This window comes from Talpa occidentalis, unplaced genomic scaffold (genome assembly GCF_014898055.3).
Source record: "Talpa occidentalis isolate TD23 unplaced genomic scaffold, MPIMG_talOcc4v2.1 talOcc4.5, whole genome shotgun sequence".
NCBI lineage: Eukaryota > Metazoa > Chordata > Mammalia > Eulipotyphla > Talpidae > Talpa > Talpa occidentalis.
Genome location: NW_023604861.1, coordinates 50,011,140 through 50,025,250, shown reverse-complemented (window position 1 = coordinate 50,025,250; position 14,111 = coordinate 50,011,140). Strand labels below are relative to the sequence as shown.

General features: G+C 35.7%; 1 protein-coding gene across 3 annotated transcripts in view; it reads right to left on the bottom strand.

Annotated features, from left to right (window-relative positions):
- Positions 1–14,111, bottom strand: part of FRY (FRY microtubule binding protein) — a 386,045-nt gene that overhangs the window by 101,098 nt on the left and 270,836 nt on the right. For all 3 annotated transcript variants that reach the window (XM_054701594.1, XM_054701593.1, XM_037527137.2), the window contains 11 exons: positions 12,801–13,059; positions 12,229–12,411; positions 11,102–11,188; positions 8,693–8,952; positions 8,111–8,300; positions 7,381–7,505; positions 5,287–5,344; positions 3,699–3,790; positions 3,224–3,396; positions 1,998–2,158; positions 420–530 (listed from right to left, as the gene is read on the bottom strand). In XM_054701594.1, the coding sequence (XP_054557569.1) occupies positions 420–530; positions 1,998–2,158; positions 3,224–3,396; positions 3,699–3,790; positions 5,287–5,344; positions 7,381–7,505; positions 8,111–8,300; positions 8,693–8,952; positions 11,102–11,188; positions 12,229–12,411; positions 12,801–13,059 (1,699 nt within the window). The remainder of the gene's footprint in view (positions 1–419; positions 531–1,997; positions 2,159–3,223; positions 3,397–3,698; positions 3,791–5,286; positions 5,345–7,380; positions 7,506–8,110; positions 8,301–8,692; positions 8,953–11,101; positions 11,189–12,228; positions 12,412–12,800; positions 13,060–14,111) is intronic.

The following is a 14,111-nucleotide window of genomic DNA, read 5'->3' as shown; positions in this document are numbered from 1 at the left end:
ATATTAAATATTTAAATATTTTTCATATTAAATATATAAATATTTTATCAATTAAATATTTAAATATTTTTCAGTTTCCTACTGTTGTTTATTCTTCGACTCACTTGTTACCTGTAAGTGAATTTCTTAACTACCTTTCTGTTATTGATTATTAGCTTAATGCCACTGTGATTACAAAACACAGGTTGTATCATTTCAATATGAAATTTATAGAGACTTGTGGCCAGTTTATGGTTAATTTTGGTAAATGTTCTATTTTTATTCTGAGGCATCATAGTTTTATGTGAGTAACATATAAACCTGCACTTCTGGGGCTGATGTGGAAGAGGCTGTGTTGTGAACAATGATTATACACTCCAGAAACCCGAGGCAGGACATCCATGACACTTAACAACAAGGTGTTTTTGGCTAGTACTTACTCGTAGATCTTGACAAGCCAGAATGTTGTCAAGCCACTTATATAGGTAACCGTCTGGGGAGAGGCCCACATTGTCAAACACTGGGCCACAGCATAACACTGCTGACATTGCCTGATAACAAAACATAAGAAAAGCTGGGAATGGAACCTGGAATAATCTAAATGGCATGCACTGACGTTATAAAACCTAACTACCAGATTTATAAATGAGGACCCATTTAAAACAATTACTTCTACAACATATTCTTAGTGGATTCAATAAAAATATCAAATACCCAATTTTGATTTTTTAATAAGAGTTACATTGCATAAATTTAACTTCGTGGAGATGTAATTTTATGGTTATGACAAATCTTCATGGTGAAAGAGTAAGATATTCTAAACAAAATGACCTTTTTGTAGTACTCAACTTGTTTCTCAGTGATTCCAAGTGAATGAATTCTGCTTATAAGATAAATACAACCTTTCAAATTTTGTTTTGATGAGAAATATTTGACTAATATATTAACCTGACCAAACTGACAACTATATGATCAGTGTACCAAACTGATAAATACAAAAAATAACAGATGGAAGTAATTATGGTACTTAAAGGTAAATAAAATGAAGACTGTAAACTTCATTTCCTTTGTGGTGGGGGTATTAAGAGGAGGGGGATTTTTTTTTAAATTTATTTATTTATGCATACAAGATCTGGGGTGCAGGCCAGAGGTGTGGGGGGTAAGAGGATTCACCAGAGACTGAGTGGGAGCAGAACAGGCAGATCTACTGAAATATACTGCTGAGGGGAGCAGCGGGCAAGACAGTAGAGGTCTGCTGCCCCATGTGTGTCACTTCCCTGGCTGGGGATCGAACTTGTGCTGCAGTGGCTGCTGATAGTTTCATAGTGCTGTGTCTTAACCCCTTGTGTCACCAGTGAGGCCCTGAAGAGGGGAATTTTGATTAACTTTGCAATTAGTAGGTCCAATGGACTGTCAGGGGGTGGGTTAATTGAGCTCCACTGAGACAAACATCAACCTAAGAGGCAGCAACCTCTGTTGTGTCTGACTGAGGATGTAAGTTAAATTTCCAAGGGAAATTAAGCTACAAGGAGTCAGTGTCTGAAAATATTTAATAGTCTTACTAATGTGGAAATTTCTTACTGGGAATTTTCTAAGCTAGGAGAAGACTAAAAAGAGAACATGGTTTTGGGTAGGTTTTGATCTTGAGATAAGATTTTTTTTTAGGTTGGAAGCCAATTGGCAAAACAGTTCTTAAAGGTTCAATATATAATAACTATGCTTCTCACCTAAAAGAATCATTAGATACAAGTGGAAGCTTGGAAAGTTTTATTTTTTAAATTGTGAGCCCAACTGGAATATTTACATGTTTGTACATTGCTATTTATCTATGTACATTTTGTAATTTTAAGAGTCATCTTATGTGTTTACAGATGTGTGTGTTTGCCTTTTTTGCATATGCACTTGTATTTTACTATATGTTATTTATGTTAACCTTATTTTTAAGGCACAGCTGTCGATTTAGGGAAGGTGATCATTTGAGCTGACAAAAGTGTTACAGTGAGGCAAAGATGACCTACCTTTAATGCACAATACTGGTATCTTGTAATCTGATGATTTCTATCACTGTAACGATCCAGAGGAGTGAACATTATACTGAAAGGTCCTGCCCACTGGCTAAACAAGATGAAAAGATGGTGCCTTAGGCTCTGTTGGGGGAAGAGAAATCTTCGGTGATGAACTAGAGAGAAAAAACACAGAGTGAAGAGTCTATGAGGCTAAAAAATAAAGTGAACACAACTTATGTCACTATTCATGACTCAAGTTTTAGGGAAAGGAAAAATTTCATTTCCTAAGTCAAGTTTTCTTTGGGTAATGAAACATGTACTTAAAAAGTCAAGCCTAATTTGTTTCTAAGTTTGTACTCTTCTTGTGTTGAATCAATAGACCTTATCTCGAGCAGGATGTAGAGAGAAAATGAACTCACAGACACTGTTTTCTAATCAGTGTCCAGAAAAACTGCAACACAAATGTGTGCTTTTGATGGCTGCTGCCCATCTTTAGAAGAACTCTGAAATACAAGGCATAGACTTTCTATTTTAAACAAACATTTTAACTAAAGAAGCCAACTCAAACCATAACTGAAGGGCATCAGAGATGAGAAGGACTGGTAAGAAGGCTATTCAACATTAAAATAATGAAAACAGAGAAACAGTTGAGTTGCAGTTTTTTGTAATTATGCACTAAACTTTGAATTATAGTAATTAATGTTTACATCATACTGACCAGCTATTTTTATTTGCTAGGCTTCTATTAGATGAAATTGTTTCATACCCATTCTTGTGTGAAAAAAAGTTCTCTCTCAATAATAGTTTATTAGGCTAGATAGAATTCTATATACTATATTGATTGGAGAGTGTCAACAACAGGAATATTGTAGAGATTACATGTTCACAGAGGAGCACAATGAGACAATGAAAAAAATGAAGCCTCTGTAATGCTCCCTCTGAATTACTTCCTTCCTATGGAAATCACATAGGTTCCTTTTCAGATAGGAATCAAAATAAAGAATAGAAATAATGACAAGTACAAAGCCGAGTTTAATTCTTACTGTTCCCTTTCCAACACTGTGCTGAATTACCACAATCTGTTCTCATGTGTATTTCCAAGTATTTCAAAAAAACAAATAAACCATCAATCCCATTATTGTATACAGACCAGAAGGATTAAAGAGGAAGGTACAGTAATGAAGAACACAAATGGTTTACAAACGGGAAAGGCACTTTGCAGTGATGCAGCACCGTACCTGGAACGCACTGAATCAAGTTGGCGACCATAGCACTGAAATGTGCCCGGATATCTTTAAGAATTTCAACTTCTTTGTCATTTTCAGCTTCTAGAAGCATGCGGGTGAGGTCCACATATTCTAAAAACAAAGCTCCAAGGGCTAAAGTATCCCGTTCTAAGGCCCCATTTGTGCTAGGAAAAAAAGGAAATTAAACTTCAGTCTTTGTGTCAATGTAATATATTTCACAAAAAAAGATCTGCTGTCAGAACTTACACACTAAATTTGTTCTTAACCTATCTGTAAGTGGAATTTGAAATAAAGACCAATAGCAAGGTATTTTGGACATTCCTGAGTAAAAGTTAAAGGTAATATATTAATAGGAAGGAGAGATAGAAAGAAAAAAGAATGAAAAAGGGAGGCGAGGGAGGGAGGAAGGGAGGTTGGGAGATAGACCAGTTTGGTAAGAGAAGAGCAAATCAGAATTTGACCCTACCTGTCACTTATTACACCAGCATCAGCCAGAAGTTCAAAAATTCGAAGCAACTGTAACCTTAGCAAGTCCCGCCGTTCTCGGCGTTTCTTGTTCTGTGTAAAAGAGGCAAAATCACTTACAGACATGGGAAAAGCAATATTCATTCTAGTGTAGGAAACTTTATTAAGAAAGGCATAATCTAATCATTTTAGGTTTTAGGCATGAAAAACAACGTTTTTTTCTTTTTAATCCTTACATTTTGTAATTGATAACATTAAGGAATTGTGAAACTTTCTATGTGCAATTAAAAAAAAAGAAACCGGTCCTTAGTGGATCAATAAATATTTATAAGGGGATGATGTTGAGAAGGAACAATCCTCCTTTCTTTGATGTTCCCAACATCTGTTGAAAGCCTGAAACATTTAAAACAAATGGAAAGGGAAGTAAGTGAACACTACTAATCCCACCCATTCTCATCACAGAAGTAACACTGTTTGTATTCAAACTGCTAAATTTCTGCTACTTCTTGTATCTTATCTACTATATGGAAAACAAATTTTTCTGTCTTATTCTTTTTAATTTTTTTTTTTGTGTTTGATTATATATTAAGCTCTTTATATTTATTGAAGTAACATAGGTTTCAGGTATACATCATTATAACCATCATTTCTGTATTCTAATTTATGTTAACCATTACAAGGATAATTACATCTTTCACCATAAAACTGACCTGACCCATTTTGCCCAATTTACCTATCTCTTTCTTCTTTTTTATCTTGCTTCATTATAAGCTTATCTGTTTCAGGGTTCAGGGTCAGGGAAGATAATGAAAACGGTTCCTATGTCAGATGAAAGATAATTCTTAACCATCCAATTCCTTTTAAAAAACAAACACAAGGGCCTCCCCTGGTGGCACAGCGGTTGAGCACTGGGCTGCGAGGCTGCCCACAGCCTCTGCAGCGCCAGTTCGTTCCCTGGCCACTGGCAAGGGTCCACCAAAAAAAAAAAAAAAAATCCAAACACACACAAAAACTAAAACCAAAATTCAGTCAACTCAAATCTGCAAAGGAATGTACTATCTTAACACACATGTGACTATTTAGAGGTGATTTAGCTTTTAGTATGTAAAATCTTTTAAAATGGGAACCATGTTTGGGCCTCCCCGGTGGCGAAGTGGTTGAGTGCTAGGCTGCGAAGCTGCCTGCAGCCTCTGCAGCGCCGGTTCAATCCCCAGTCACCAGCGAGGGTCCCACATGGCATGCAGACTTCTCCTGCCTCGCCCACTACTCCCCTCAGCAGTGTACTTCGTCAGTCTGCCTGTTCTGCTCCCTGCTCTGGCTCTGGTGAATTCTCTCACCCTCCCGTGCTTCTGACTGTACCCAGTGCTTGTATACATAAATAAATCTTTAAAAAAAAAATGGGAACCATGTTTTACTAACTACTCAATAGTACTAAAAAATAATAAAAATAAAAAGTTCAAATATTAAGATTATTGTTAAAAGCATGCTGGGGTTTTTGTTTTTTTGGGGGGGAAACCACTGAGTTTGATTTAAATCCACATCATTCTATTAATAAAACAAGGTATTAATTATTTAAATTCAAATGTTACCTCTGGTCTTCGTTCCAGAGCTTCTTTCATTAATGGATGAAGTTCTTCTACCAATTCCCTATGGAAGAAAAAGGCCAGCATTTGAAATACATTATTATTGATTCCAAATTTGTTGCCAAATAAATTCATTCAATTCTAAATCATCTTCTTTTTTCACTTTGCTTCTGACATGAAAAGTTTCCCTGACCTGTCCATTTTCCCAATCATGTGAAGAACTGGAAGTAGAAGGACTGACCTAAACTTTGTTTTTTGGCCTTAATCCTAGTGCTAATGTATGTATTTTGGCTCTATACATATTTGTTGACTTCATTTTATTTAATGTTTTGGAGATCTCTATGGCAAAAAAAAATTATCTGAATAATTAAAAAATATTTACAAGTGCTTGCTAATTCAAAGCACTTTTCTACAGGTTGTGGGACTGAAGATAAATTAAATCAAGTCCTCACATGGAAAAAATTTTCACTCTAAGAAGAGCAAAAGAGGTAAGTGCAATTACTATGGTCCTCCTTTTGGCATCTGTACTCAGAGTTGACTTAGAGTTGACTTTAAAATGTCTTTTTGGAATTTCAAAAATGGAATCCTTTATATGAATTATATGATAAATACCAATATGTCAAGGGCAATAATGGAGAAGTTCTCATTGAAACCTTTCCTCTTGTGTAGTAAAACTAAAAGTTTGACCACATATACATTGTCTATCCCCATTACCTCATTTTTCTCAGCTTTATTCCTGCTTATCGAATTAGTTGTCTTTAGGAAGTAACTTCTGACTTGTTATGCCCAATTAGACAAAATTGTGAGATCTAGTCTATCGCTAGGTATTTTGTCTAAAGTCTGCTCCATATCTGAAAACCTGCTATTTTCTGGCAGGACAGCCCCTAGCATTTCTTCATCAAAGAAAGAAAAATAATATACATTATAAATAACATAATAATATAATGATCTCCTCCATCTAATAGCAAGCATTTATTGAATATTTACTCCATGTATTTATTTTACATAATCCTCTCAATAAATCTATAAGATAAATTCAATAAATATACCATTTCCTTTTTTAAATTAGAGACATATATTTTATTTTTATTTATTATATTAACTTTATAGGTAAGGTAACTGAGACTTGGGAATGTAAAGTTTTCCAGACCCATATGGATAGCAAATAGCATAATTTTACCTATCCTTAGAAATATTGAGAGGGTGGAAGATGCAAAAATGCCCTAGCTTCTTCGGGGAAGAAAGGCAGGTAGTCTAGGATTTTATTTTGCTATTTTCTTGTAGTATTTCTATATGATGCTGTCTTAACTAATTAACTACTAAGTAGTAAAACATTGGTTAACTGGCTCCAAGTATTAGAGCTCAAAATTGCTTTTTTAGGACAAGATCTAATTCCTCACATGACTAATGTTGTTACAGATCTTATCCAGTCACTTTTCAAACATTTCATTAATTTTTATTTTTCAAATAGATGCTTAGAGTTTTTCCTTTTCCATATACATGAAAAATTGTTTTATTTGTCCTTATAGCCTTTCATTGCTTGGCTTAAGTCATCAGAGGCAACCCAAACAAACATTTTACAATGGCTCTTTCAAAAGGTTTTGACACTGTCTCAGATGGAATGGTTGATTAAAGGCATGACATGATAAGGGATTCAGAAAGTGAGATATGCTGGTTCTGTTGAGGCAGATGAAGCATCTTCTTGAAAGATGAGCATGTATAATGGAATGCTCCTGAAAGAGAGCCTATAGCATCCAGGGTTGATGAACAGATGTTTATTACTTTGATGTTAATGTCTCTAAACAGCCTGGCTAACTAGGAACTGCCATTACATTTCTTCATTTGTCTAATAAAAATCTTGCAAGTGAGATAAAATCTGAGTGGTAAAATAAAAAGTTGCAATGGCTAACAGCAAAATGCGAGGCAGTGGAAGGAATTCACGTTACATGCACGTCAGCCAGCAAAGACATAAAGAAAATAGCGCAAAGCCAATAAACTCTTCACGCACATGCCAAAACACAAACTCAAAGGATTTAAAAACAGCATCTAGGATAGTAGCAGCATATACAAATTTACAACAACTCATCAAGACTACCGTACCTGAAAACAAGGGAATTTGTTCTTCCAAATCCTAAAACTAAGGACTCTGTGATCTCAATGCCCTCTAGTCTCATCAAAGGCACCAACTGCTTTAACAGAACTCCCACCGATGGGGTGCCTATGGCCTGAAACAAGTTGATTAAAAGTGAAAAAGAGGTAACATGATAACTGATGCTTCCTTTAATCAAAAGATGATTCCATTAAACAGTTTTAATTCTGCACCACATCCCAAGGCACTGCCATCATTTCAGGGAAAAAAAAACACATAAATTTTAATATAGCACAATGAGTGCATCTTTCACCTGGCACACAAATTCTGAAAAACATTTTTATTGCAACAGTTTTCTTTAAAAAGAAAAAGCATTTCAATCTATAAAACCATCAGCAATAGAATAATTTAATTAAGGCATGTTTTAAAGGTGAATACTTTTGAGGAGTGAGAGAAAGGTGGATGTGGGACAGGAATCAAACCTTGGGGACTAATAAATACAAGTTACACTAGGGCCCTAAGGCAATTTCTTTACTTTATCTTTAGTTCTCCACTTTTCTGGGAGGAACAGTGAATTATTCACATAAACACTCAATGGAATTTAGAAATGTGTAGGATGAAAATCTGATCCCATATACTCCATCCAGATGGCAGGCACAGTGCAATTTGCACTGTGAACTCTAGACAAACAAGCTAAAAAAAAACCTTACAGAATAATTCTTCTGAAGCATGTCATGTCACCTTGTTATCGTAGCTCACTGTACCATCAGGGGTGGTCGCCATTATTTCTGGAGTGGAAGCTCTTAAGTGTCCTGGGCTCATAATACTGGGTTTTGCAACTCCAAAACAAAGAATAAGGTAGTTTCTCCACAAGGTAACATAGTTGTCTCCGCTGCCGGCAGTGCTGGTTTTCTTTGCATTTATTGGGCTACTAGAAACATGGAGTTGAAACAAGAATGAAACTAAATTCCAGATCTTAAATATCACTTTATTACATAGTGGTCATAGGAATTTGACATAGGTCAAATAAAACTGAACTGTCAAGGAATGTCTGCATTAAATGGGAAGTAGAATGAACATAAGGTCCTTTCTACCATTAAGGGTCTGAGATTCTATACTCAGACAATCATATTGAATATTAAGGTTAGGGGGAAAAACCCTAGCATTAGACAAGAGCTTTTGATCTGTTTTTACTCAATGTTAAGAATTCTGTATTAGGAAGTTTGGAAACCAGAGAGGATTATAATACTCCAGTTTCATATAAAATGAAATTGTAAGAGGACAAATGGCAAGACAAGCAAAACAGAAACTCATATTCCTTACTTTGGGTCCACCAGAGGCATCACTGACTGGAGCCGAGTGAAGGCATATGGCCAGGCGTAGCTGAGGGCTGTGGGGCAGTGCTTGGGCAAGTTCTCCTGCCGAAGAAAGCTGAAGAGGCAGAGGACCCAGGGGTCTTTGACAGACTGAGCAAATATCCAGACATGGGAAGGGCTCTTCACATCATAATGGCTGTTGACCAGGACTGCATTCCATTCTACCAGCCACTGCAGATCCACGCTGTGGGTCAGTGGCAATGTTGACTGCAGGCACAAGATGGAGAAATGAGTCAATGTTGAGCTATAAATCACATGTCCCCATTGTGGCTTGGCTTAAATGCTCTTTCTTCCACAGTGCTTTTCCTGACCATCTCTGCAAGGGGCCAGCTTTGAATCTGAAACATCTCCCTCACACCTACCATATGGCATTTTGGTTTGCAGTCATCACTGTTACCTTTGCTAGACTGCAAGCAGCTGAAGTGCAGAGTTTAAGGACAAGGGTCATATTTTGTACAGTTTTAATGTCATATAGCACCGTGCATTGTTAGTACACAGAAGCTGCTCACTAAGTATTGGTTGAACAAACACATGAGAGTTTAACCAGGTTAAACCTGACCACAAATTTGTCATTTTGAAATTCTGAAAACTTACTAACCTCTGAGAGTCATAAATGTGTTTTTATGCCTGCAATTATTATACATACATATTTTTAGCATGATCTTTATCTTGTTCTGAAACAGCTTCCCTTAGACTTAGGGGAATCCCTTTTAGGAAGGTTATTTTACTGATGATTTTCAAAGTACGATACTCACTAATTCTTGTCCTATGTTATTAAGTCAAAATAATGCATGCTACAACATTTAGGAAGTTAAGTGTAACAAATAAGCTCTTATATTTCATTCTAAGAGTAGAATATCAGTTTTAGGATGATCAAATTTCAAATAATCTAGCTGGAGAGGAAATTGCCTTTATGTTTGTCAGGCATTTAGAGTGATCCCTGTTATCTTTTTGGGTCTATGAGTTCCCAAGGACAAGAGAGTGACAATAATGGCCTCAATGGGTAAGGGACAGTAAAGAACACAGCTTAAGCTTCAGAGCCAGAGAGATGAGATTCTAACACAAGCACTGCCCAATGCCTGTGACCTGGGCTATAAATCACATGTCCTGAAACATGTCCTGATCATTCTCAGAGTCTCTGTCTGCTTAATTTATGACTGGGAATTATAATGCTGATCTTACCTAATCTTTCAATGAATTACACAATATAAGGGATGTAAGAACAGCTGGCACAAAGCAGGCACTGCCTTCTATTAGTTCTCCTCTCTCTCTGTGCATCTTCCTACATGCAGGATTGCTGACCTAGTTACCTGTGGCTCAATATTTTGTTTCTGATAAACAAAATCACATGAACAAAATATGATCTGCAGGGAAATAAGAGATGTGTATAAAACTTTACCCTTCCACCCCATGTTAAAACAATGTGAATTTCTAAAAGCAGCATGACTAGGCAGGATCATGGTTAAAGTCTGCACTGGCTAATATTTTAGTAATTATCATTATTATTATTGTGACCATAAATAATAGCAATAGGTTACTAAAAACCAAGATCTGCTTTCAATCTGTTAGAAAAAGCCATAAAAAAACTCACAAATGTCTTACGATTTTGAATTCACTTATAGCGATTTGTCATATATGTTTGTATTAATTTATAGATGTTTGACAAGAACTGACAGGGGCATCAGCAACCAGAATGTGGATTCTGCAAGCAGTCCCAGATCTTCTCTGCTGCTTTTCAACTATTTAGTTGAAATTAACCCAGTTTCTGTGCTGTACTGATTTTTTTTTTTTAAATCAGCTAATTACAATCAGTTTAAATTTCCCCTCTACTTGTTCAGGAAATTGAAAGCCAGCAATATGCCCTTTGAGTAGAAGAATGTATATACACACCAGGTAAAGCTTTACCAGATTCAGTACAAAAAGTGAGATCTGGGATCTCAGGTTTCTTTTTGTATGACTGACCACACCCCATCATGTTCAGAATTTTAATAACTATGAATGTCAAGATATTAACAGTGGAAGTACCTTGCAAACTATGAAGCGCCATGTAAATAAATATGTTACACTGTTAAATATAATAAATGAATGAATTTTATTATTAAATTAAAAATAAATTTAAATTAGTTTAAATTAAAGTATTATCTATATTCTTAAGGCTCAAACTTTGATGTATCTGAAACATCTCAGCTAGCATTTGAAAAGCCAGTCTTGTTTGCACAAGTACCTGTGTCCATTTATTAATCTGAGCTAAAACTGCAGATTTCTTCCATGTAATTTTTCTTTGTCTCTCTTTTTCATATAGGTTCAGAACTTATACTTAAGAACTATTAGCAACCAGGATCAAACGTGTACTTACTGAATCCGAAACTGATACATGAATAAAACTTTCGAGAATGGAAGAACTTAGCTGATCCATAACATCAATCATAGGCCTGTCGTCGTCCTGCACAAAGTGAGGTGATTACTCATCTTGGGAAAATTAATCCTTCCCACCCACCCCACTGTGCCTTTATCTAGCACATGAAACAGAACAGCTTGCAAGATAGTGATAAGGTTTTTCTCTCAGAAAACTGAGTACAAAAATGGTGACAGGCAGTGTAATATAAACCCTGTGATTTTGAGTTTAGTCTTTCAAGTTCCACTGGAAAATAGAGTTCTAATTTCATATTTTATTGAAAAGGGAAGGACCTGGATTTCAAAGACTTATACACGTTTGAGAGTGCAAATACCAGAACCACACATCACTTACTAAAGTGTTCATGTTGTTAATGTTAAGAAATGGAGACCCTACAAAATATGCTAGCTTCCTAATTAATGTTTCTTAATTAAGTCAGTGAACTGCCATACTAAATGACAAATTGTTGATTATGATTGAGTTTTAATGCCTAATAAACTGCACTGGAGACACACACCTATGAGGTACTTATGTTGTGTATAGCTATTTGGTAAAAGAAGCAAATTGGAAAGGGGATAAGAGAGATCCTTATAGAGAATTCTTCTACATGAATAGTGCAATATGTGTATGTTTATCATCCTGAGAATCTCAGAAATATCAAATTATGTATTTAGAAACCTTATTCTGTAAGGTTCCCTAAGCTATGGAATGTCTTTATTCATGCATGAAGCTAGCATTTGTAAATAAAACAATATATAAAACACATAATATATAACATGATACCTAAAATCATAAAACTGAAAATAAAACCCAAGAATGGTTTTAAAAAAGTTGTGGCTGATAAATGAAAGCAATGTATGAGAGTCTTGACAAAGTGGTGGAAGAACAGTTAAGTACATGGGGCTTTAGAGGTATATATATCAGTATCTGAATTCTAGCTTTGTCACATCCTATCTGTTGATTTTAAGTAAGACTTTTAACCTCCTAATCCCCAGGCTCAGTATCTGTACATTGCAGATAATAACATTTCTAACTGAGGTTTTTGTGAGGGTTAAATAATTAGAAAAGTTTGAAAGAATGGTCCATACCTCAGGCTGACCCAGTGCAACAAATAAGGCTCGAATTTCCTTGAGTATTAAAACTGACAGTTTGCGAGTGGCCACTTGGAAACTGCAGAGCAGAACCAGAGCAAAGCCCTCCACAGCATGAAGTACACTGCAGTGTGGACCCCGTTCCGATGGAATTCTATGGCTGGTGCTGTTTGGAATTAGCTGTCATGTGATAAGAATAAAATTCCCATATTCAGAAAAATGAAAATGGAATAAGAACGTGCTCTTATATGTATATATTTAAGCACATTTGACCTTGTAATATTAAAACAAATTAAAAAGGCTTAGAACCTGACATGTCTATTAATTCATTCTTGTTCAAGAACTATCAAAGATTCCTTTTAGTTTTTTTACATCAATTATGGCTTTGTAATATTATCCACCATTTGTTACCTCTGATAAGAAATAACTTTTCAAAGGCTGCTAATTAATAAAGACAAAACCATACCATTTGAGATTACATTAGAGTATAATTAAGAGATCCTCTGAGCTGCAATTTATTCACACACTATGTAAAAGAATGCAAAATGGTAGGAAGAGTATGAAATCACCTCTGCATTTCTGATTTTGTTGGCTTGGTCACAGACTTTTCCTTGAGTTTGTATGACAAGTTTCCACTGGGTGAGCAGCTGCAGCAGTAACTTCAGGGATGAATCAAGGAGCGTGTGATGCATGTCATTCACTTCCCGGAGCAGAAAGTTGGTGAAGCCAAATAGTACATCTTCCCTCCAGTCTGTGAAGTCAACAAGTAAACCCTGGAGAGAATTTTGTGCAATATGCCGCAGCTCATCATCCATATGAATAGAGAGTCTGTGAAATAAATAAAAAATAAAATCATTTACTGCATTCACTTTTCTTAAAGATCTATGGAAGAACATACATAGGTCTCTGCTTCCACCTATGTCTGAAAAATGGGTCTTTTCCCCATATATTCTTCACACAGCTGTCCTGATGATGACATCTTTTATAATCATGGCACATTTATCAAAATTAAGAGCTTAACATTCATATGACTCTCATGACTAAACTAGAGGCTTTATTTAGATTTCATCAATTTTTCACTAATAGCATTTTTCTGTTTTAGAACGCAATCTAAATCATGGCATTTAGTTGTATTTGAATACTTCTTAATACATTATTGACTATGGAATAATTTAGCATCTTTTAAGGATGAGAAACCTGAGTATTAGAGAGACTAGTACATGTCCAGAAGTTCAGTGAAAATGAAAAAGTAAGAGGACGGTGGTGCTCAATTGGTTTTCCTTTAGAGAACACAAATTATTGTCAAAACTTGGAGCATAGCACTGACATCTATTTTGCAGGTAGAAATCAGGGATGCTGCTGAATTTCCTACAATGCATAGGACAAAATACTACAATAAAGAATTATTTGGCCCAAAATGCTGATAGAGCCAAGGTTGAGAAATCCCCAGATAGTCAGCGTATTTATGGTTTAACCTAAAATATCAGCATAATATTAAATCTCAACATTGGTATGGAGCATGATAATTAACATACTGCTTTATAGACTTTTTCATTCATTTATTTAATATTTTTGAGACCCTCCTATATTTCAGACACTATACCCACTGTAAACAGCCCCTAGAGTATATGGTTCAGTTTTAGACCATGTCTAATGGCACAGGTGCTTGCAAGAGTGAGGTCTGAAAGAGAGCTAGAGAGAGCAGGGGCATCTTGGTGAAGTGGGCAGTCTGTGGGCTGCCTTCAACCATAATACAGGAGGGAAGGGATTAGTTGTGTGTGCTCTGGAATTAAGTGTCTTGCTTTTGTCTCTTATTAGCTATATGACCTCACACTAATTACTTAATCTCTTAAAGTTCAAGAACTAGGGTACAGGCCAGA